Here is a 24,992-nt window from a genome sequence, read left to right as displayed (position 1 = left end):
CGCTACGGCCTTGCATTAGGAATAAATTGCAGCCTGGAGGAATTCTGCTTTATGGTCAAATTTTAAAGCCTTTGATAATAAGGGGAGTAAAGAAAATGGATTTGCCACTGCTGCAGAACACACAAAGCTGTGTGTCCGTAACCTGGCCTAGATCGGCGCGGCGCGTGCAGGGTTTGCTGGAGCAGCAGCAGGGAGGGATCTGCTCTGGGAGCTCTCTCCTGGCTGGGGGTTCTTCTGAGCCCAGCCTGGCTGTGCTCTGCTCTCCTGAGGTCTGTGCTGCTCTGGAGAGGGCAGAGATGAGATTTAATGTGCTGTGAAAGGCACTGAGCACGGCAGAGAGGGGAGGCAGCACAGCAAAAATTTTACGCTCCCGACTTGTCAGTATAATTTTGCCCCTGCAGGATCTTTTTTTTTTTTTTCCCTTTTTTTTTTGGGGTGGGGGATGCAGAGCTTGTGAGGCAGGAATGTTGCCTGGCAACTGGAGGGGAGCAACCTGTGCAGGGGGAAGGGAGAGGGAATTAATTATTGCCCTTATTGCTCCTTTTAGGACTGAGCCAGGAAACCTTTTGCTGGAGCTCTTCTGCCTTTCTTTCCCCCAAACAAGTAATTTCTCTCTCTCTTAGCAGGATGCGCCCAGCTGATGAATTGTTGTGATAATCTGGAAATAATAAAAATTTAGGGTTCCCAGAGTGAATAATAAAAAATGTGAATAAAAAAGAATGAATAAAATGCTTCTACTCAGGTATTAGAGGAGATGCACCTGGTTAACAAATCCCATGTGAAGGGTCAGGGCTGGGGGTCTGGATTTCATGGAATTCTCTCCAGCACTCTCCTGGTTTGTGTCAGGTGCCAAAAGGAGATGACACTTTAGTGTCACCCTGCCAGCCTCTGTGGGCACAGAGAAATTCTGGCTCACCCCTCAGGAATTTTAGGAGGAAAGCCAGGCAAAGTATCTGTTCCAGGCTCTTTATTGTCAGATAACTTCAGCTGTAGAATCACAGCTGAGACCATCCAAACCACACTCGAAGCATAAAATTCCCCTCACTGCAACTTTTATTCTACAAGTGTCAGCAGAAATAGTAGATTTAAGTTGGCCTCTGATTGCACAGAACATCACTGGTTGCCTGCAAAACTCTGCAGAAACGGCTATAAAATGGATTTTAACCAGCAGTGAGTCCATGAAGCACAGCTGTTTGAAATTCGGGTCTTTTTTGGAATGCAGGAGCTGAAATTCAGGTGCTCCCCTGCAAGAGCTGGAACAGGAGGTGGGAGAGGAGGTGCCCAGAATGTTTATTTGCATGCAGGACACTTGGTGCTGGCAGCCTGGGAGGGAGCACTGAGCAGATTAACAACGAGCTCTGGCTGGGCAGGAAGCAGTGACCCAATGCTGAGCTCAAACCCTTCCCCAGCCCCTGGCACTTCTTCCTCTGCCACTTCTTTGCTTGCTAAGAAATGTCAGAATAAATATTTTCTTTTTTTTTCTAGTGAGTCTGGAATAGTCCTGCAATTGCAAAGATGAGCTGCATGTAATTTTCATGGAATCACAGGATGGTTTGGGTTGGAGGGACCTCAAAATTCATCCAGTGTCACCCCTGCTATGGCAGGGACACCTCCCACTGTCCCAGGTGCTCCCAGCCCTGTCCAGCCTGGCCTTGGGCACTGCCAGGGATGCAGGGCAGCCACAGCTGCTCTGGGCACCTGTGCCAGGGCCTGCCCACCCTCACAGGGAACAATTCCTTCCCCATACCCCATCTAACCCTGATCTCTGTCAGTCTGAAGCTATTCCCCAATTTCCTGGCACTCCATGCCCTTGTCCAAAGTCTCTCTGTTGGATGTCTTGTTTGTAGTTCCATTTCTCTCCCAACAATATCTCTCCTATTCTAGAACATTTCTAAATCAACATTTCTTTTCTCAAAGTTTACATACAAACACACACAATGTAAACCTTCTATCAAATTTTTAAAATTTTCTACAAATCTATTCCCCATGTCTCTCCATCTTCCCTGCAGCCCTTTCAGGTGATGGAAAGCCACAATTCAGTGACCCCAAAGCTTCTCCTGTGCAGGTGAACAATGCCAGCTGTGCCAGCCTTTGCTCCCAGCAGAGCTGCTCCATCCTCTGCCCATCCTGGAGCCTCCTCTGGGCTCTCTCCAGCAGCTCCAGCTCCTTCCACGGCTGGAATTTGTCCTCACATGTGGAAAACCCTGTGCTGCCATTTGTGAGAAGCTTGGAAGGGCTCTCAACAGAGAGGCCAGCACCTGCGTTTGGGTGGATCACCCCAAAAAAAGGGTAAAATCTACTCCAAAATGTGTCAAAATATATAACTTTGTACAGAGCTGCACATCCTGAGAAGATAACAGCTGGAGCTGCCTGCACTGGATGTTCTTTGTGGAGGAGGGAGGGATCTGGAATTCCAGCTCTGTAGACAATGTCTACAGAAGGGGAAGGATGATCAGGATGATGTTGTGCTGCACTCTGAATTCAGGTTGTTCTGAGGCAGCCTGAGCTTTGCTTTGGTGCTGGAGGACTGGGCAGAAGGGTGGGAGATGAGGAGCTCCTTCCTCTCCAAAGCCTTCCCTCTCCAGGGAGAGCACCAGGCCAGCACCTCAGCAGCAGCCAATGCCAAGACATTGCCCTCTCCTCACACAGCCCTTCCCTACAGCCTGATTTTTGGAACCAGGGAATTCTCACTGATGGGAGCCATTTGATTTGGGAATTACCAAGGTAAAAACACAATGTTGAGTTCTCACCTGGAATTTTGGTACAATTTAAGGATTTAGGAGGAGACCAAAGAGACGTTCAGGAAGTGCCCAGACTTTGGGCTGGCCCTTTGGGTTCACTGCCTGCCTTGGAGCCCTGAGCTCAGGCAGGGTTGGAGCTCTGGGAAGCAAGGATTTGTGTGCAGAGTGTAAGGCCTTGGAGGTGCCCCCAGAGCAGAGGCCAGGCAGGTTCAGAGAATAAAGTGGGGATTGATGAAAGCCTGCGGCAGGAACAGCTTGGGCAGCCACAGCCTCCAGAGGCTGCACCCAAGGTGGGCCATGGGCACGAGTTTGTCACACAATTGTCAGTTTGGGCATTCACAGATCAGGGGTTAATGCTCCAATTCCAGCTGCAGATAATGAAGTCATTCACCCCCAGTTTGCTCCCCCTAACTCACTTTTGGTTGTTCTTTTTGGGGCCTGAGGCAGTGAGGCGTCCTGGAGTTCCAGGCCCAGAGAGGAATTGTTGTATATCTTATAATGTGCACAATTTATTAGCATGGCAGCACCTGTGTGTAATTAACACTTTCATCTGACCTAAATGTGAAGACAGTAAGCTAGCACTCTGTGTGGAGTTTAGAGTTACAGCACAGGAATTGAAAAATACGAAAGCCGAAATCCTAACACATCTCACAGCACAAAGGCTGACTGTCCCCAGCTGCCACTCCTGGAGGGCTCTACCCGAGTGCTCCTCTTTGCCATGGGAGAGATTCCTGTTCCAACCCTGTTATCCCCGGCAGCAGCACCTGCAGAAGGGCACAGAGCCATTAACTCTGGGCCACCTAAAACCTGGGACTGCCATCCAGTTTCATTCACCTCTCATGTTGCAAACCTCGCTTGTTAAGATTTTTTTTTCTGCCAGATTTACATATAAACAATTCCGATTTAAACTCAACCAGTGTATTTTCAGAAATAACTCCAGTAAATCACTTTAATCTCCAGTGTGCTCTGTTAAATATAGTTGTTGTTAAAGTGTAAGCTGATATCATTAAGAGATTTAGCTGAGTGATGTCATACTCTGCTTTATCTAAACTGCCTTCTGCAGATGAAATAATTAAGCACCAAATTTTTTTCTCAGAGGGCATCCTGAATCCGAGACTATCCAGATATATCTCATTTTTCTGCAGGTTTTGGGATTCTTTGTCTGCAGTTAAATACTTTAGCAGAGCGAGCCTCTCTGGTATTATTTTATTTGGGTTTTTTTTCCTTTTCTTTTGACCTTGGTGTGTCCTCAATCTTTGCTGGATTGCTTGGAGGCTTGTCTCAGCCATGAACCTCGTGTGTGTGATGTCAGCTCCATGCCACAAGGCTTGGAAGGTGAAGAACACTTACATTTTCCTCTGCAAGGCTTTCTGAAAAATATTCTTTTGTGAATAAAAACAAAAATGTTCTTTTAGTTGAATATTGTTCTCAACAAAAATTTCTGTTGCCAGGTTTTGGATTTTGCTGAGATGTGAAGGGGGAAATCAGCAGCAAAATGGAAATGGAGGGAGAAAAGATTATAAGGAAATATTTGAAATTACTCTTCAAAGTATTTATGATTTACTTAGCAGAAGAGGTTATAAAACACAAAAGGCTTGAGATTAAAAATAACAAAAAAAAGAAAGATGAAAGGAGATGCAGTAAGAAGCTGCAAGTGTTCTCTGAGATTAAGTTGGCTGATCAAATAATAAGAGCTAAAAAAGTGTGATCTGCTCCATTCATAAACCTATCCTGGATTAATTAAATCTGCCATTTATTTATTTTAAATACATGTCACATTGCCATGTTAAAGTTTCTAACTAAAACAAAGGGGTTGCCAGGAAAAACAGAACAACTTGGTTTAAAATCAAAGACATGAGCACAAGCTGAAGATCAGAAGGTTTTATAAACCCCACATGTGGCTGCCTGATCCCAGCATCCTGGAATTTATCATCCCCCAGAGTTGGATGGGCAGGATCCATCTTCTCCTGGAGCTCTCTGGGAACATTTTGGGAAATTTCACTTTAGTTTAGAAGGTTGTGCTATTCAGTGTTTGCCTCCATGGTCTCAGTTCCGCTGAACTTCTGTGAAACAACCAAATAATTTTCTTTTCATCATCCAGACAAATTCTGGTGAGGAGGAAACCTGAATTTGTGCTGAACTCTGTGGAGTTGCCTCACCATGAGCAAGCCCACAGATGAGAGTGAGGCAGAATTCTGGTGTTGGGGCTTTGCAGAGCAGCAACCTGAGCAGAAATTAAACTATTTTCCCCACTTTTGCTGCCCTGGAAAAACCAGCACAGCTTGCCTGGTGTGGGGAAAGGGCAGATTCCTTTCAAACAGGCCCTGGGACCTGCAGGTGCCAGAGGAAGATTTGTGAAGTTATTTCCCATGAATTTTATTTCACTGGCTGCACTTTGTCATGGGCAAATATTTCCAATCATAGGGAAATATTTGTGAAATAAATGAATGTTAAATATAAAAACAATGGGATTTGGGCAAAGTCTGAAGAGTTACATGGTTTCCTTTCTGTGCCCTTGTATCAGCTCACCAGAAAATGAGATTTTCCACAGGAAATTTCTGCAAGTTACAGGGAATAATAGCACGAGTGAACCAGAGGAGTCTTAGACTTGCTCTGTGTTTTATTAGGAATTTAAATTCTTCAGATTTTCACAGAGTTCACGAACATTTCAAAGCCATCTGTGCCTTGCTGTGTATGAATGTGAATTTCAAGCCAAGATTTATTACACATAGAGGGAAACTAATGGGATTTATCACTTCAGCAGTTTCAGGGGGGTAGTGAAGCCATTGCCACTACAAAAATACTGCTTAACAGAAAAAATGGTGTTTTCTGTGAGAGGGAATGGTGTTTTCTGTTTGCCTCTCTGCTCTCCACACAGATTGGGACTTTCTTCTCCTGCATCTGAGAAAAGCAAAAATCTGGTGGGAAATGCCTTTAAAGCTCTCAGATCCCAAAGTCCAGAGCTGATCCCAGGACTTTCCTGAGCAGGTCCCTCAACTCCTGCTCTCAGCAATGCAGAAAGGGCTGGGGGATCTGACTCAGGACTGACAGAGAAAATATAAAAATGAAATATCTGAATATCCCAGAAAATTTCTGATGGTCAAAGCACAATTCTCTGCTCCCCTGAAGAGGTTGGGGTGAGTGCAACTGCCTATAGCAAGGAGCAATCAGGAGAAAATGGAAATTCTTCACCTTTCGGACTTGTTTTCGGCTTCAGGACAGAACTGATGGAGGCTCACACTCCAAGGAAGCTTTTGTGGGGTTTGGTTTGCATCCCCAGCTGCTTCCCAAGACCTCCAATTTGTCCCAGCTGCAAAGCTCATATGACAGGGTGATTATCTTGATTGGTAGGCAAAACAAGAAGGCTCTGAGACAGACTAATGAAGTCAATTGGGCTGCTGCAGCGGCCAGTTGAACACACTTTGTGGGAAATGGATTCACTCAGCTTCTGCAGAATATGTAAAAAATATGAAAAAAATCTATATTTTCCTAAATTCTTACCCTCCTGAAAAGTTCTGAACTTTAATCCTGTTTAGAGCCATGATATTGAGAAGTATCAGGCACCTTTCATTTTTCATTAGGAAGGAATATTCTGGTCCTTTGCTTGCTGCATTTTGAGGAAAGGGATTTTCCAGGCAGTGACCTATTGGGGTGACCAAGATTTGGTGTGAGCTGGGGAGGGGGTCCCAAACAGAATTCCCCAGAATCTTAGGGTGCAGCGCTGGGGGTGTGTATTATATATAATTCTATTGCCGTTTATTATATATAATTCTATTGCCACCTGTTAAAACCAGGTAGGGCAGGTATCTTCTGTTCATTGGGCAGTTTTCCTTATCTCTTCCACAACCAATCCTCCATCCAGGAGACCTCTTCTGTTAATGGGCCATTAATTATTAGTTATCTTCTGTCCATGGCCAGTGAGTGTCCCTGCATGGCCAATAAAATTCCATCATCCCATGGGGAGATGCTCCACCCAGGGGGAGGAGCCGAGCATTCCTACCTGGATATAATCTGAGGTTTGGGACACCAGGGCAGCCTTTTTCCAACTCCATTCCCAGAGGAGCAGCTTTCTTCTCCACTGCATTCCCAGAGGGAGCCCAATGATCTCATTCAGGGGTCATCAACAGCCTAGATGGAGGTGATGATTTCTTCTGTTTTACTCTAGGATTAGTTTATGGTAATTTTTCATATTTGCTAACATGCTTTTACATTTTAATTTTCCTTCTTCCCTGAACTGCAGCTCCACAATTCATCTGAATTTACTGTACCTGGTACCTTTCACATATTTTAATTTTTTTTTGTTTTGTTCATCTCTAGGTCTGCATTTCTGAGTATTGGTCAGCTGTTTATTGCCTTGGAGGTCTCTAGTATCCCAAATTTTACCATCCCACCTGTGTTCTCCTCCTCCTGTGGCTCCAGCTCTCACTGCTGCACCAGGCCCCTGTTTCTCCGCATTTTATCTTTGCATTGAAGTCATTAAAAAACCCTTTTCACATAGAATTACTGCTGTGGCTATAAAACTATGTTTGTAGCACAGCAAGATAACAAAACCAAACCAGATTATCCATAGATATCTGGTCATTCAGAGAAATTGCTGTCACAGCTGAACCAAGTAAAACAAAACTGTGGGCAGGTCAGGAGAAGTTCAGACTGAGCAGCCCCGAGGTTCTGCAAACCCTGCATGAAACTGATGGCTTGTTACTAACACAGAAAATGCCAAAAAAATCCACTTCCTAAGGCCTATTCTGCTGGTGAAGTTGTTCATGTTTTACAAAGAAAAACTTCCAGTGTGTTTTCCCAATTTCCTGTTGAATCTGGGTTTTTTGGACATACAGAGTTTGCCTGCACACATTCCTGATTTGTACAGATGTTTTTAGGGGTGTTACCACTTGGCCAACATCCATCAGTGTAGGTTTTCTCACAAGGAATTCCAAGCTCCTAAAAATGCCCAAATTGAAATCATTAGAGGCAAACCCTGCAAGAAATCTGCACAAGGGAAGAAAAATCTGCGCATGGGAAGGTGGATGGAGAAAACATCCAAGGCAATCTTTAATTATTCACAAATCAACCCAAAGACCCCCAAACCACATTGCCTGGTCTCAAGGAAAAGGTTGTTTATAGGAATGAGTGTATACATATATATTTATATATATATAATATATATTTCAGTTTCATATTTCATCAGTTTCATATATATTATATATATATATACAAATTTTTAGGAATTTTTATATATATATACAAATTATATATTATATATATAAGTATAATTTGTTATATTTATAATTTGTATATATATAGGAATTTGTATATATATATACACAAATTATATATATGAAAGATATATAAATCATATATGTAAAATGGATACATTATATATAATATATATTTTTAGTTATATATTTATATATACGTATTTATAGGAATTTTTTGTATATATATATACAAATTATATATATGAAAGAGATATATAAATCATATATGTAAAATAGATATATTATATATATAATATATATTTTTCCTTATATATATATACGTATTTATAGGAATTTTTGTATATATATATACAAATTATATACTTTTGTATATATATAAAAATATAGTTTGTTATAAATATAATTTGTATATATATAGGAATTTGTATATATATACAAATTATATATATGAAATAGATATATAACTTATATATGTTATATATATATATATGTATTTATAGGAATTTTCTCAGTGCTGTCACCAGCCAGGAGGATCCTGGAGCAGATTTTTCTCCTCCTCCCCTGATTTTCTGCTTCTCAAGAGGCTTTGGAAGAGCTGGTGCTCCCCTGTGTTTGGATTTTGCTGTCATCACCTGCCCACACAGCAGATCCTCTGCATTTAGCACAGAAAACACCCTTCCCCTGAGAGGGGGAATTTCCCACTGGCATTCCTGCTCCCTGTTTAGCACAAGTGAAATTTTCCAGGATTTTTTTTTTCCTAAATTCAGCCCTGCCTCCCTCTCTGCACTCTGTAGCTGCATTTTTGCTGTGGCCCCTTGCCTCTGATGTTTTCTATCACAGAAGGATGTGGTGCTCTGTTAGAAAGTTCTCGGAATTAAAAATACCCTTTTTAAATTAACTGTCTGCTAATTCTCCTCATTAGTAAGCAGAGAGGAAAATCAGAAAATCATTAAAGTTAAAAAAGAGCTCCAAGTACCTTCAAACCAACACCACCATGATGCAAAGTGCCACATATGCTAAATTTCTTTACATTTTCAGGTATGGTGACTCCACCACCTCCCAGGGCAGCCCATCCTAATAAATACCTGAACAATTTCATTTTTTGGAAGTAATTTTTAACTTTGAAATGAGGACATGTGTATCAAAAGCATGTTTATCTGTGATTCTTCAAGGGAAAATAAAGGTTCTTTTTAGCCGTGAATAAATCTTTAAAAAAGTATGTCATCTGCAATAATTTATTCAAAATATTTTTGTTCCAATTAATTTCTAAAGTGCTAGGAAATATTTGCATAAGGAAATCTTTGTAGTTTTGACTCCTCTAAAAAATAAAACCAGCCATTCATGATGTAATAATTAGTGAGAAGTACAAAGTGGTCTAATACCCATTCTTGTGCATCAAACTGGCTTTCATTTTTAATCAGAAACGCTGCCATTCTTAGCTCTGCAATAATTGCAATTTCCATCGAGCTGCCCTGGGGGATGTGCTCAGCCCTGGGAGAAGGAAAACAGGTCACTCCTTTGTTCTTTTTTTTAAAGGCCTGACCCAAACTTTTTTACCCATGGTGGGAAAGGTGTTGAGAACCTCATCCCATAAACACATCCACGCTTCTCCCTGAGCTCTTGGCATTGCTGCTTTGCCTTCTGGGGCAAATGTGGGTCTGGAGAGCCTTAGGAAACAGAATCACTAAGATCTGTCTCATTAGGAAATGCTTGTTACACTTAAACCAGCTCATTGCAGCCCCTCAAGTCCAACTGATGCCTCCAGGTTAAAAATCAGCCCAGCAGTTCCTAAAGCAGTTTTATCTTGCATGTTGGGTGTAAAACAATCTGGTTGCAGAATCACAATTATTACTGAATTATGGTGTTGGTGCTGATGCCTTTTCTGGGGCAATTTTCAGGCATTTTTCCAACAGCACACGGGCAAAATGAAAGGAAAATCCTTCAGTTTTGATGAGAAGTCTAGCAACCTAAAAATAGAGGCCAGACAGAATTAAGGGAATAAAAAGCAGTTTTATTTATTGAGAGGCCTTCAGGTACATTTAGGGCAGACAAAGCCCCTCACGGCCTACACCCAAAATGGATGAGGGCTCACAGGTTTTTATACTTTTATCAGTTTGGTCCATTTGCACATTGGGGGTTAATGTGCCAATTCCAGCTGCAGGTAATGAGGTCATTGAGCCCAAGTTTGCTCCCCCCAAGTCCCTTTTGTTCCCATCTCTGGGCCCTGAGGCAGTGAGGTGTCCTTGATTGCCAGGCCTGGAGAGGAATTGTTGTGTCTGCCCAAAATGGGAAAGCTGCAGCTGGCACTGGCTGTGGGGTTTGGAGTTACACACCAAAGAACTGCAGGAGTGCAAATAAATGGAAAATAGAAAAGCTAAAATCCTAAGACATCAGTGCCTTTTTGCTAAAGTCTGCTAGGCAGAGTGGGTAAATAGCTGCTTTTGCAGAAAAACCTGATGCTACTTTAGAGTGATGGAAGGAAAAAGGAGCTCATTTGAGTCATCACAGCCACCAGTGGTGTCTCTGGGAAGGACATTCCCTTGAGTGTGGGAGGTGTGCAGTAATACTGAGTATTTGCCACATCCAGGGGGCATAAATCCTGTGGATTCAACAAGATTTCATGGAGGGATGTGTGTGAAGATGGTTTTTTGTCTGAAATAACAAGATTCAAAGTTCTGGGAAGATCCCTGTGGAAAGCAGAACTGGAAGCTGGACCTGGTGGGGTTTATTTTTAAAAGATGCTGAGCACTTTGTGTGCTGAGGCTTCTCTTTCCCTGTCCATTAGGATGAAGTTGGTGGGGATGTCACCTGGGCCTGTCCTCACCCAGCCTGGGATGTCCCCCTGCCATAGGAGTGTGTGCTCACTCAGAATTTGGATTTGTTATTCACAGATGGACAGAGCCTGGTGAAGGAATCTTCAGCCCTTCCTCCAAAGCCCAGGTAAAGCCAAGCCCTGGAAAGACAAGCCCTGCTCATGGCTTTGTGTTTGTGCAGTGTTGAAGGAGGGAGAGCTTGGCTTAGCCAAGACCCCTGGGCTGCTCCAGTGACAGTGGGAAATAAGGAAATAAAGAAATAAGGAAATAAGGAAAGTAAATATTCCTTGAGCAGATAAAGCAAATGACAAGTTGTCAAAGTGGTGGTGAGGTTAAAACACAACTGGTTGAGCTCAGATTTTGGGTTAGGAACTGGATGGCACGGCCCAGAGAGTGGTGCTGTCCCTCAGGGCTCTGTGCTGGGGCCAGCTCTGCTCCATTTTTTTATTGATGACATGGATGAGGGGATTGAGTCCTTCATTAGTAAATCTGCAGGTGACACTGAGCTGGGAGCTTGTGTTGATCTATTGGAAGGAAGGAGGGCTCTGCAGAGAGACTTAGATCAGTTGGATGGATGGGTAGGGTCCAACAACATGGAGTTTTGTAAGTCTAAGTGCTGAGTTCTACATTTTGGTGACAAAAATCCCCTACAACATTATAAGCTGGGGATGGTGTGGCTGGACAGTGCCCAGGCACAAAGGGACGTGGGGGTGCTGGTTGAAATGACCATGAGCCAGCAGAGTGCCAAGGAGGCCAATGGCTCCTGGCCTGCATCAGGAATGGTGAGGCCAGCAGGAGCAGGGAGGTCGTTCTGCCCCTGCACTGGGCACTGCTGAGGGCACACCCTGAGTGCTGTGCCCAGCTCTGGCCCCTCAGTTGGGGAAGGACCTTGGGACACTGAGCACATCCAGAGGGGACAACGAGGCTGGAGAGGGGCTGGGAACACAAACCCTGTGAGGAACCCCGGAGGGAGCTGGGGGTGCTGAGCCTGGAGAAAAGGATGCTCAGATGTAACCATATTGCTCTCTACAACTCCCTGAAAGGCGCCTGTGCTCAGCTGGGGTTGGGCTATCTCTCCAGGCAGCACTGACAGAAGCAGAGGACACAGTCTCCAGCTACATCAGGGAAGGTACAGGCTGGATATTAGGAAAAAGGTCTCCACCTAAAGAATAATAAAGTACTGGAATGCTCTTCCCAGGGAGGTGGTGGAATCATCATCTCTGGATGTGTTTAAAAAAGACTGGCCATGGCACTTGGTGCTGTAGCTGAGGTGTTAGGGCATAGGTTGGACTCGATGATCTTAGAGGTCTCTTCCAACCTCATTATTCTGTGATTCTGTGAATTTGCCACCCTTTAAAACCCATCAGGACATTCCCAGGGCACTGTGAGGGCAGTGTGTGGCCAGGAGGTGTGAATTTGGTGATTTTAATGAGGAATGTTGTCCACTCTGTCCGAGCTGCCCATCCCTGGGGTACATGAGAGGAGCCACAGGCTGCTGGCCACCCCAGCATATGGACCCACCACGGACTGCAAGGGAGGTGAATTTCCCTCCTTATTTGCCCCCCCCCCCCCCCCCGGCCTCCATCAGTCCCAAAAAGGATGTCCCTGGCTGGTTTGAAGGCTCAGGCAGTTGTGGCAGTTGTTCCTGCCCTGACAGAAAGCCGGGCTGCGCGAGCGCCGCGGGAACATCGTTCTGACAGCCCACTGAGCTTCACACTCCCAACTCTCCTGCTTAATGTACCATGGGCTCTGGCCTGCTCCCTGCCTCCCTGAGCTGCCTGCAGGCCCCAGGAGAGGCTGGCACACGTGCCCTGGCATGGATCCTGGCAGCTGGGATCACCCAGTGGGATGGGAATGGCAACGGGAACGGGAATGGGAATGGGAATTGGAACGGGATATTCCTGATCCCTCCTTTACCAGGGGAAATCTGTGTGAGGGTGGAGAGGGAAAAGTGGCCTTTGCAGAACTGGTAAAATGCTCAAAAAAGAGACAATGAAAATGTTGGAGCAGGGAGTGCTCCTTGGGAAAAATGGGGATTTCTGACTTGGACAGCGGTGTGGTGTCGCAGACATTTTTTATGACAAATCCTTCCCTTAGAATTTTTGCCTCCTGAGAAGCTGGGAGGCCTCAGGAACAAAATGTAAACATTGATTATCTGCTGCTGTGGAATGCAACAGGTGCATCTGTGATTGGTCTCATGTGGTTGTTTCTAATTAATGGCCAATCACAGTCAGCTGGCTCAGATAGAGAGGCCAAGCCACAAGCCTTTGCTATCATTCCTTATTATTCTATTATTAGCTAGCCCTCTGAGGAAATCCTTTCTTCTATTCTTTTAATATTGTTTTAATATAATATATATAATAAAATAATAAATCAAGCCTCTGAAACATGGAGCCAAATCCTCGTCTCTTCCCTCATCCTCAGACCCCTGTGAACAAGGTCACAGTGTGGTGGTGCTGTTCTCTTATTTGCATTTTTGGGCTGATGAAAGCTGCTAATGAGGCTGCTCCTACAGCAGTGACTGATCTTGGAGAATTTGGAATGAAACATTTCCTGAAAAGCCAGCAGTAAATAAAAATAACCTCACATCCATGAGTCCCAGTTGCATAATCTTGGAGAATCAAGGTTCATGAGATAAAGAAAAATCAGAGCAGAGTGTGAAAGTACAAAACAAGCCAGAAATCCCTGGAGAGGAGTGTGACTTACAAAGGAAAAAGATGAGCCAAACCCACAACAGATCATTAAATATTGAATGGTAAGTAACACAGAGCATGTAAAGAACAAAGAAAAAAACTTCTCTGAGCATTTTTGAGCAAGTTTTCTGTGAAAGTGAGAAGCTTAAAAGTGACACACACAATGTTCCTTGCTGACACTTGAATGGCTTTGAGTGATGGAGCTGAGCAAAATTCCCCTTCTCCACCAGCAAAAGGCAGCGGGTTGGTTCCTTGATGTTCTCCAGACTTGTTTTATTGTGCCATTTGCTTTTAAGCTGGCATTTTATTATTTATTTGCAGACATCCAAATCTATGTATTTTTTCTCCTCAAAATCCCACAGCAGCCCCATGAAATAGTACGTAAAGGGAGCAAGTAATGAGAGCAAGTGCTGTGAGTGGCTGCAGGGGGATGTGGGCTGGAACCCATTTGCCTCAGCACCATGGCAGGAGTGAGGCACAAGGGTTTTTATCACTGTCCAGGGGCTATGTAAAATCACGAACAGGACAGGGCTGCTGTGGAACGTGCCTTGAGCTGTTTTATTTTCCAGCATCAGCCTCATTCCATGGTTATGACAATGGGAAGATGCCACCAGCTCACATCCCAGGCAGCAGACACAGAATTTAATGTTACAACTCACTTTAGAAGTTTTTTGGCCAATCACACAAAGCAGAAGCACATTGACAGTAGTTCCATCCAACCACTATAAGCACACGTACCTTTGGTTAAACAATGCTTGCTTATTTCGAATACAATACCCACTTGTAAGCCTTAAACACAATGCACAGAGCTCCATTATTGAGCTTAAAACTTCCTAATATTTCACTAGATAAACTTTTCAGCATCTTAGAGACTTATTCGAGACAAGCATTAATGCATAAACCATTATTCTATTTGTCTTTGCTTTTCCACTTTTTAAATAATTTTTCTGCTGACCAATCTCATGGCTGCTGCTCAGCTCTAATCACAGTTCTGCAGTCTCTGAGGCCTGCCTTTTGCAGCTTTCCCAAAACCTTCTGATTTTGTGGATTCCCGCAGTTTTTAATGCACACCCAAGTCTAAATTGGTAGGTTTGAAGCAGATCCTGACAGGCAAGTTCTGCCACGACACAGGGTGCTCGAAACAGGAGGGGCCAGGCTGGGAAAGGTCACCCTGAGCCCTTCAGAGTGAGGCTGGATCTGGGGAAAATCAGCAGGAAAGGTCATGAGCTGCTGCTGTGTGACAGCTGGGAGGGAGCAGGTTAAAAAGCGCTGAGCTCTGTCACTTTTAGGCAGAGTTTGTTGCCTGCAGTGTGACTTGGTGTTTCTCCCCGGTGTTTTGATTAATTATTTTGGTCATTCATTCAGTGCAGAGTTTGCAGTGCAGCGCAGTGAACTGAAATGACCTAGAAATAATTCCCTAACACAACCTGACGGTGTGGCTCATATTCACAGAGAGATTTTTTATTTTACCCCTCACCAAAGCACTCCTCAGCCATCCCAGGGGAGCTGGTGCTGTTCCTGCAGGACCAAACAGCTTTCCATCCACCAGGTGATGTTCAGTGGGTGGAAAGTGTGCTGGGACAGAGATTTTGCCCGTGGAGCTTTGGAGGAGCCCTCTGGGACCTGCTCAGGGCAGCAGGAACTGCAGCTGGTTTTTGGGAATATGTCCATGGTTTTGGGATCAGCAGCTCCTCAGGCACAGCCAGGGCTGGGGCAGCTGCTGTTTGTGGGGTCTGGTTGGGGTTTTAGCAGGGTCACTGCCCTGCAGGAGCTGTGGTTCCTTTTAGGAGCCTTTCCACCCACTGGGATGCAACAGCAGCTCTGTGTCTGCACAAGGTGTGGCCAGTGAATGACAGTGCCAGTGGGGCCTGGAAAACATTTTCCTAGACTAAACCAAGCCTCCAAGGCTTCTTTTTGTATGTTAAACATTTTCAGACATTCCCAGGTTGCTTTAGAATAATTATAAGGAAAAGAAGTGCACAATGTAAGGGAATAACACAGCGACTCGTTCCATTCTGTTTTATTCCCCTTCCAGCACTAAGTTTCCAGTTTGGTGAAGTGCAGGGGAAACTCCAGACTCCCTCCAATTGAACATGAACATTTTGGCTGTTTTCAACTCTCTGATACTTTGTTAGTAGCCACCTCTCAGCTGCTGATCCCCAAAGGCACGGCACAGGGAGCACTGGGATGCGACGGCAGCTCTGTGTCTGCACAAGGTGTGGCCAGTGAATGACAGTGCCAGTGGGGCCTGGAAAACATTTTCCTAGACTAAACCAAGCCTCCAAGGCTTCTTTTTGTATGTTAAACATTTTTAGACATTCCCAGATTGCTTTAGAATAATTATAAGGAAAAGAAGTGCACAATGTAAGGGAATTAGGCAGTGATTCGTTCTGTTCCATCTATTCCCCTTCCAGCACTAAGTGGGTGAAATGCAGGGGAAACTCCAGACTCCCTCCAATTGAACATTAACATTTTGGCTATTTTCTACCCTCTGATACTTTGTTTGCAGCCACCTCTCAGCTGCTGATCCCCAAAGGCACAGCAAGCAGCTCTTGCAGCCTGACTAAAGCACCATTGCTGGCAAAACACATTAATTTTTGTCCTGGTGACAATGCCTGATGCATCCTGTCCTTCTCTTAGGCACTGTTGGACACATTTAGCACCAGCATATACTTATGACTCACAAATAACTCACAGGATTACTTCAGCCTGCTTGAGAGTCCAAAATAATCACTCAGGATTTGCCACTGAGCTGAATGTGAGACCGTTCGCAAACCTGGGGGGAAAAGTGATCAGATGCGAAGCTGCAAAATCATGGAGCTGTGGAATCACAGCATGGTTTGGGTTGGAAAGGACCTTAAAGATCATCCCATGGGCAGGAACACCTTCCACTGTCCAAGCTCCAGCCTGGCCTTGGACACTCCCAGGCATCCAAGGGCAGCCACAGCTTCCATGGGCACCTGTGCCAGGGCTGGAATTCCTTCCCAAAATCCCACCTAAGCCTGCCCTCTGCCAGTGTGAAGCCATTCCCAGTGTCCTGGCACTCCAGGCTCTTCTAAATAGGCTAAAAAATCTCTCTCACCAATCCACACATTTAAAAAATAACGACAAATCCTGAATGACAGCACCAGTGTAATGTGTGGTCAGAAGGAGGAACAAACCACAATGATGCAACGCTAAAAGTTAACGGGATTTCTGTGAAAACAGAGGAAATTTGCCCATTCTCCATTAATTGTCAGCAGGAAAGAGTGATGTAATTATTGACCGGCCTCAAACTGTAAAGGCAGGAATGAGAAGTGGCAATATTTGGACCAGCTGCTTAAGAATACCAAGCTCTGTGGAGGGATGAATATTTTGTTTCACTTTGCCCCACTTGTGCTTTAATTTTTATTTTTTAATTTTTGAACTTTTTTAACTTTGTAGGAAGAAGAGAGGAAGTAATTTAAATTGCAGAAGAAAAATTGTGTATGGGTAAATCCTGTCCTCCCATCTTATTTTAATTTGGTTTATTTAAACACCCCCAGCAGGGCAAGAAACTGGGAAAAGAGAGCAAGAGGGGGGAGTGGAAAGAGCCTTTGGGATGTAAAGGCTGGTGCCTTCCTTCCTGAGCAGTGAAAGTGGTAATTGTGGTGCTCTGGCAGAGGCAAACAGGGGCTGGCAGCTGCTGCAGCTCTGAGCTGATCCCTTCGTGTGCTGGGAGTGAGGTTTTGGTGTTGCTGTGTGTCTGTCCGTGGGTGTCTGTCCGTGCTGTGCAACACCTCCCGGGCTCCTCTTCCTGGGAGTGGAGCCAACCCATCCTGGAGGGAAAGGGATCAAGAGGTGGATGTCCAAGTGCTTGAGTGCAGCCCCTTTTTGCTGCTGCCTGCTGGGCAGTGCCCGCAGAGGGGTGCTGGCAGCAGGAGCCGCTGCCCTGTGCCATGGCATCACCCTGCCTTTGGGTTCCAGCCCCCAAGAACCAGCCAGCACTGGGGGCTGAGCAGTTCTAACAGTTAATTGTAATGCTGTAGTGGCCTGAGCAGGACAAAACAGAAATAATCAGGCTTAAAACAAACAAAAAACCCCCAAAAGCAACACAGCGTTATTTTAGAATAAAAGCACGTGTAGCTGAACTAATACTCCTGACGAGCAAGGACATGGATTTCTCCCAGGGCATCCAGCAGTCCTGGAGGGGAGAAGTGACCTTATTTGCATTTTTCTTGTTGAATTGCTGTTGGGATTTCTGCAGCACGGTGAGAGCAAATTCCTCCAGGAGAGCATGGAAATATCACAGCGCTAACGCAATATCCTCCAAGTAGCTTCCTGCTCCTCAGCCCCTGCTGCCCCCCTGCCCTCCCACCACCCCCAGCCAGCAGTCAAAGCCCTTGGCCTCTTTCTTTCCCATTTCCTTCTCATTTCCCTCTGTATTCCCAAAATTGCTGCCTCCCCTTTTCCAGAACAGTCTGGGACCTCCCCTCCCGGCCGCGCCCTCGCCGTGCGCTCCTCGCGAAGGTCAGCGCTCGGTGCTTGGAGGCTGTGATTCCAGACGCCTCTCTGGGGAGCCTTTTCCATTCTAATCAGGTCCTCTAATTGCTCAGGCTCTTCCCCAGCATGGAGCCCTGCTCCAGTTTTGCAGGCAGATAATTAAATCCCGAGCCCAGGAGCGGCGGGGCAGCCGCGACGCAATTTCTTCTCCTCCGCGTCTTCTCCTCGTCTTCCCACCCCGCCAGGGCAGCTGAGGCAGGAGCACGGAGCTTTTGGGGGCCATGGATCATCTGCCTGGGGAGTATCCAGCACTGGGAGGGCTCCAAAACCAGGGAGGTGCTGCAGCTCACAGCACTGCACCCGAGGAACCGTCCGAAACATTCCAAAATCCGTTTTTTTCCTTTTCTTGGAGCTCGCTCTGCCATCTTCCCGCAGGAGAATGAAAGCAGCAGGATGCCAGGAAGGGCTATTAACTGTCACCTCTTAAGCTCCCTGTATAATGTATGCACATACTAATTACATTGTAGGAATAGCATGGATTAATTATACACACCACAAGTGGGATACAGCGTTTTGGTATTTAAAAGATATTTTTATATAAATGACACATTTGGAACTGGAAAATAGCACAGATTGGGTTTGCCCAATGAAAGACTGCAAAATTCTGGATTTAATGTATAATATAACCTTTATTCTTTTTCCTCTAAACTCTTGGAAACTTACATAACAATCGTGCTTTAATTATGACACCGTTTATAGACATTTAAAATGCATCTTAATTTATAAATATTTTACATTTGGTCCATAGAACAGGTTGCAATTTACTAAATAATACTGTACTCTTTTAAACAGGCTCTGTATATATTTTTGAATATGTATATATTACATATATATTTTTATATAGAGATAGATTTGCTTGGTGTTGGATATTTCCTTATTGCAAAAAGCATATATGATCATACAATAATCTTTCTTTTTCAGGGCAAGTACTACAAAAAAGATACAGCTATTCACAGTTTACACACAGTAGTTCTACAACACTAGTTTGTGCTATGTGATAACGTTTGTACAGCTTTTTGCTAAAGAGCAGGTCTGTCAAACATCTGTCATAATTGTTTACAATCAAACATTAAATACTGCATTTTTCTTAGAACAACATGGGACTCGGTTACATTAAACAATAAAGAGAAAGTCGGAGTTTTTACCCTTAGTCTAATGAAATTCACAAGTATGATGTATCACGTGTGATGTCTGTGTAGGATGTAGGGGTTCCTCTAAATCCCAAAGACTTACAGGACGTTTGCATCTCAGCTATGGCCGTTTAGGATGGAGCTTAGATCTCGTAGTATTTTACATTTGACCTAGGTATGAAACAGTTTAGAACCTACCCAACATACTCAGAGAGTTTAGGATGTAGTTTGAAATACGTGTGTATTATATATATATATTATTTCTACATAATGTGCTTGACATTCTGAGAATAATACCTTATTGCAAGAACATGTTTGTCACCTTCAGACGAGAACAACGAAAAACCCAACATTCACAGGTAACATGTTTTTTTTTTTTTTTTTCCACGTAGTAGTTCTACATAAATTGTGCTATCTAACATCGTACGGTGCACAAAAAGAGTTTGCTGAAAAGCATGTTTTTCATTGCACAGTTCTGTCACAGTCATTTACAATCAAACATCACCCTCCCAAAGGAGAAAAAAAAAAAAAAAAAAACAAAACAAAAAGCCTCCGTGCCTGTCTTATCTTATAGCTGCCAAACGAGAAATGCCGAGCGGGGCTCCCGCTGCATTCCCCACACGGGGAGAACTTCCAGGGGCTGGCCGGAGCCCAGAGTGGGATTGCAGGGCACCAAAGAGCTCTCCCTCGTGCCCTCAGCACCACCCAGCCCCTGGAAATGGAAATCCCACTGCTCTCAAGGTGCTGGGGTTTGGGGTGGGAGCTGGGGGAGTTCTCGGGCAGGTTCAATCAAGCCCTACGTTGGAACTCACTTTTATCTTGGTTTGGTTTCTATTTCGGTGGCAATGCAATAGTAGAGTGATAACGGCATGATAAAAGCTCAGGGAGTCTGAGCTTGAATGGCAAATACTTTGTATTTTACTCCTGGGAATCTCTAAGAGCTCTCGGCTATTGCTTTGCTAAAAAAGTTAAAAGTCGTATTTATGCCTCTAACATTGATTCTAATGCAGATATCTTCTTTTTATAAGAAGCAAGATATGTGCTTTTAAGGAAATTTATGACCTTGCTTGAAAGTCACCCTGAAAGGCTGAGCACAGCCAGCGTGTTTGGCCTGGGCTGCTCTGCCACAAACAACTCAATTTTTGCACTAGGAATGTTTATAAAGGCTGTGCCTGCTGTTAATTGAAGGAAGAGTCTCTTCCCCCCTCAAATGGCCTCAGCTGGAGCAAATTTCAAGGGCAGACTTTTGCACTGGAAATCACTTGTTTACAAAATACTCCGTTCTCTTTTTGTACAAAACAACTCCAAACTTAATTTTACCCCTGCAAAGTCAGAAATAACAGTCTTGGGATTCAGCGGTAAGAAATAGTGATCAACTACTAAAAATCAGCAGCACAAAACTTCAAATAGTCGTGCTAAAAGGTAGATTAAAAAGGTCTTGGCACATCAATTTACAAATTCCAAGGTATGCAACTATCATTGTGAAAGGATAAAAACATTAACAGTCTGTGGATTGCTGGAGAACACAAAAACACTGTCAAACATCTGAGCTCGCGACGGCTGGATCGAACCCATGGCGATTCCCTCGGAGTGGAGATGACCTTGTTGGTTTTTTTTTCCTCTTTTTTTTTTTAATATGTATTTTTTATTTTTTTTTTTTTTTGCCACTAGAGGTAGGTAATTATATTCTCAGATGTGAATTTGTGGTCATATTCAACCATATTTTTTGTTTTTCTGGAGGAGGAGCGGTACTTGGACGAGAGAGGATTTTAGATGTAGGCTTCTTTGTTGGCAGAGTTGCTCTGTTGGGCCTGGTCTGGCCCGTTCTCAGGGTGGGTGATGTCTTCACTTGGCTGAATCATCACTTGGATGCGCTGTTCAAAGGACAACAGTAAATGTGAGGCAGCCAAAAAACTCTTTCTAACCTTATTCTTCTTTTTTTTTTTTTTCCTAAATATTTAAAGACAATTCTTTACAGCCACCTATCTTGCCAGGGACCAGCAGTGAGCCGCTTCTACTAAACAGAATTCCAGCTCTGTCCTGAAGGTGACAGGAGGAGCTGAAAAACCCTGGGTGCCTACAAGGAGCTTTCCTGGGGAAAATAAATGAGGAGAGGCTTTGCTGTGAGCTCAGGGTCCAGCACTGCAGTGGGCAGCAGTGCTGGGCACCAGAGTGATGGGCATCTCCCCAGGAGAACTGAGAGTTCCTCCAGGGATAAACCAGTGTTTTAGAGTGTTTTAGAATGTTTTATTCCTATTCTGTCTTTCCTCATCCTTTTGTCCTCTCTGTTCCTTCAGCTTCTCTGCCCAGCTCATGGCAGAGAATATATCTCAAAGAAATCTCTCTTCTATCTCAAAAGAAATCCCAGTTTGGCTCCTCAGAGCCTTTCACTGGTGCAGGCTCTCCCCTCACTTAATAATAATAATTTATCAATGCTTTCAAAAATACGATCTCAATCCACAACAAGGCTGAGATGAGGAACTTTTACCATGGTCTCACACAACCCTCCACAAAGAGCAGCTGTATTTTAGGGCAACAGTTCTCCTTTTGCACCTAAAAGTTTCCATAAGACCAAGGGAGATCTATTCAAAATGTAGGAGCTAAGAACAGGCAGGGAGGGAAAAAAAAAAAAATCAAAACCCAGATTTTTTTTGTGCAGACTTCTTTAAAGCCTCACTGAGTCCTTCAAAATTTGCTGAAGACAAATATTTGGATCCAGATCTGAGCATTTCATGAGGCATCACTCGTCAATTCTGCTTAAGATCATCCAGCCCTTTGCAAAGATGGCTCTGTCAGCTGATTTTAGAATATTCCAGAAGTTCTGACAAATTCCTTTTGACAGTCTTTGGTTGCCACAACCACAGAGTGTTTCAGTTCTTGGGCTGGAGATCTGGCTGTGATGTACAGGAGGAGTTGGAGAGGGAAAACTGAGGATCCACCCAGACTGAAAAAATGAGGTGTGGTGATTGTGGGGGGTTCCTGAATGGTGTGTGGGGCAATGTTGGGGTCAATATTTCCCAGCCCTTTAGCAGCACATCTCTGAGGACCTCAGAACTGAGTGAAATAGAAACTGAGTGAAATAAAAACTGAGTGAAAAAAGACTGTCTTCCATGAGAAGTGTTACGTTCTTTAAAAAAGGAGCAGTCAGAGAGGTGGAGAGCAATGAGAAAAAGCCCCTAATGTTCATTACTAAGTGACTGCTCACAGAAATCCCCTAAATAAAGGCTCAAGGGAAGTTTTCCCAAGGTGTTCCATGTCCTCCCTCCCAGCTGCAGAGGAGCAGGGCAGGTGAAATGCAGGAGCTGCAGCCTTGGGGACCATCAGGGGCATGCAGAGCAGGGTCACTGAGCAGACTCTGCAATCCCAGAGTTCTGGAGCTCAGCCCCTGATTCTGATTCCAGCTCCCCAGAGCATCCCCTGCCACAATCCACGGCCGCGTGTCTGGCATTAATCAGGACAAATTTCCATAATTTGCCAACCTCTCCTCTGGTTTCTAGGTGTGAGGAGCAGGAATGCCAAGTGTCTGCAGCTGCCAGAGCAGAGATAAGGAGCCTGTGGAACGTGGGGAATTGTGCTCAGCAACAGATGGCTCAGACACTCTCTTCTATTTGGCTGGCACTTTTATGTTTTGGGTTTTGTTTTTTTTTTAGCTCAAAGCAAAATAACTGAGGGGGAAATAGATGACAGGAAAGAAGTGCCCAGCAATCTTTGATTGCATAGGTGCCAAGGTGTGGCAGTCATATTTTCTGAAAAATCCCTGAGAAGCGAAGAAGCCTCAGAGAAAAAAGGAAAATAATTCCTATCTCATTTGCTTCTCCTGTGTTATGCTCATATGTGGAATATGTGGCAGTCACCTTTTCTGAAAAATCCCTTGGCCCAGGATTTTTGTCCTGGGAAGCTAAGAAGCCTCAGAGAAAAAAGGAAAACAATTCCTATCTCATTTGCTTCTCCTGTGTTGTGCTCATGTGGAATGTGTTTGGAGATTGTTTACCCACAGGTGATTGTTTCATTGGTTTCACGTGAATTGTTTTGACTTAAGGGTCAATCAGGGCCAAGATGAGTTGAGGATCTGGAAGGAGTTAGGAGTTTTCAATATTATTTTTTTAACCTTCTGTAAGTATCCTTTCTGTATTCTTTAGTATATAATATAATATAATATAATATAATATAATATAATATAATATAATACAATACAATATAATATAATATAATATAATACAATATAATATAATATAATAATCTTTAAATAGTATCTTAATACATAAGATAGAATCTTATAAAACATTATTAAAATTAATATAATACATTATCATTTAATATAAATGTAATATCTTAAATTAGTATCTTAATATATAATATAGTATCTTAATAAAATCTTAATAAAAGAATAAATTAGCCTTCTAAAAACATGCAGTCAGATTCATCATTCCTCCCTTCACCTGGGCACCCCACAAACACCACACCAAGGGGGTTGGGACAGGCAGACTTACCTGTTTTAGGGATCCTTTCAGGGTGAGGAACATGTACGCCATGTAGCCAGGAATCAGCACCATAGAGGACAGGGCCATGAACCAGCCCACCCCCTGGCCCCATTTTGGGAACACGTAGCTGCCCATGGTCAGGGGGGTCATCTGCACAGCACTGAAGATGAACACTCCCTGCAAAAGCAGAAGGGAGGGTTTGGGGTCAGGTTCCCACAGTGTTCCGGCTTCAAGAGTTTTTCTGCAGCTTCCCAAGATGCCTTTTGCCAAAATGAATGTTTCACCTCAAAGCTGTGTTTTCACATATAAACCTGCACCTCAGACAATCCAGGTGTGCTGCTGGGAGCAGAAAATTCCTGGCATAACCTTCACAGAGCCAGAGGGAAAGGGGCTGCTGGGGAAAATAGGGATCCTGGGAATAGCTGGAACCCAAAAGCAACCCAACAGGGATCCTGGGAATAGCTGGAACCCAAAAGCAACGTGGGTGCTGCTGCTCAATGGCGCCACGTACATGTCCCCATTGTGATTTTGGGCTGATTTTGGGCTGTTCTCCAATGATGCCCTGCAGACACAGAATTCCATGGGCTATTCCCAGGAAAATCTCCTGTCCTGGTCTGTCTCAAATGGCTAAAGCAGCCAGGAAAACCTGCTGAAGTGAATCAGGAGAGAGGGATGCTCGTTCTGATCCCAGACTGAGCCCGTGTGCAGGACAGAGACAGATTCTCATCCCTGCTCTGCAAATTCCCTGCAAATTCCCAGAGGCAGATTCTTATCCCTGCCCTGAGCTGGGCTGGGCAGCACATTCTGCTGAGGACTTGACAAATCTGGCCAGTCTGACAATGCTGGGCACCTTCCTTCTGTGCCACTAAAATAAAATGTATCTCTTATGCCTTTATGTTTTTCACAAAAATGAAATCTGCCTTGATCTGGGAAGGGAGGACTCAAGGAACCCTCAACATGAGCACATTTCTGTGTCTTTTTAGTGCTCCTCATTTGCTTTTCTCTGGGTAAATGCTGGCTTATATGTAATAGTTTGTTAGATTGCATCTGGGTTCAGTGTATGTGCAGTACATTTACATTTCTTTGCTTACTACTTCACAAAGTACTGAATGGGATTAACTGGGTAAAGTTCTGAATCAGGAAAAAGCTGTTCTGTGGTTTCCAGTACAGAATCTTTGCAGAGATTGCCAGAAAACCCACAGCAATGTAGTAGAAAATGATGAATACATACCACAGAATGCCATGAGGGAAGAACATGAGTTTAGAACCCTGCCCTGTCACCAGAAGGGCTCGTGGAGGAATTCAGTTTACAGAATGTTGGCATTTTTGTGTATGTGGAAAATTTAGGTTTTAGGTTGCTAAATTCTATTTTAGAGCACCCACACATAAAAAAAAAG

General features: G+C 44.1%; 1 protein-coding gene across 2 annotated transcripts in view; it reads right to left on the bottom strand.

The window, feature by feature from the left end:
• Nucleotides 1-18,593: 18,593 nt before the first annotated feature.
• Nucleotides 18,594-24,992, bottom strand: part of SLC6A1 (solute carrier family 6 member 1) — a 73,831-nt gene continuing 67,432 nt past the window's right edge. For both annotated transcript variants that reach the window (XM_059480004.1, XM_059480003.1), the window contains exons 14-15: nucleotides 23,605-23,772; nucleotides 18,594-20,988 (exon numbers count right to left, since the gene is read on the bottom strand). In XM_059480004.1, coding sequence (XP_059335987.1) covers nucleotides 20,884-20,988; nucleotides 23,605-23,772 — 273 coding nt within the window. In that variant the 3' untranslated portion in view covers nucleotides 18,594-20,883. The remainder of the gene's footprint in view (nucleotides 20,989-23,604; nucleotides 23,773-24,992) is intronic.

Source organism: Ammospiza nelsoni, chromosome 11 (assembly GCF_027579445.1).
Source record: "Ammospiza nelsoni isolate bAmmNel1 chromosome 11, bAmmNel1.pri, whole genome shotgun sequence".
Taxonomy (NCBI): Eukaryota; Metazoa; Chordata; class Aves; order Passeriformes; family Passerellidae; genus Ammospiza; species Ammospiza nelsoni.
The sequence above is the reverse complement of the archived record's forward strand: the minus strand, read 5'-3'. Positions and strand labels throughout refer to the sequence as shown.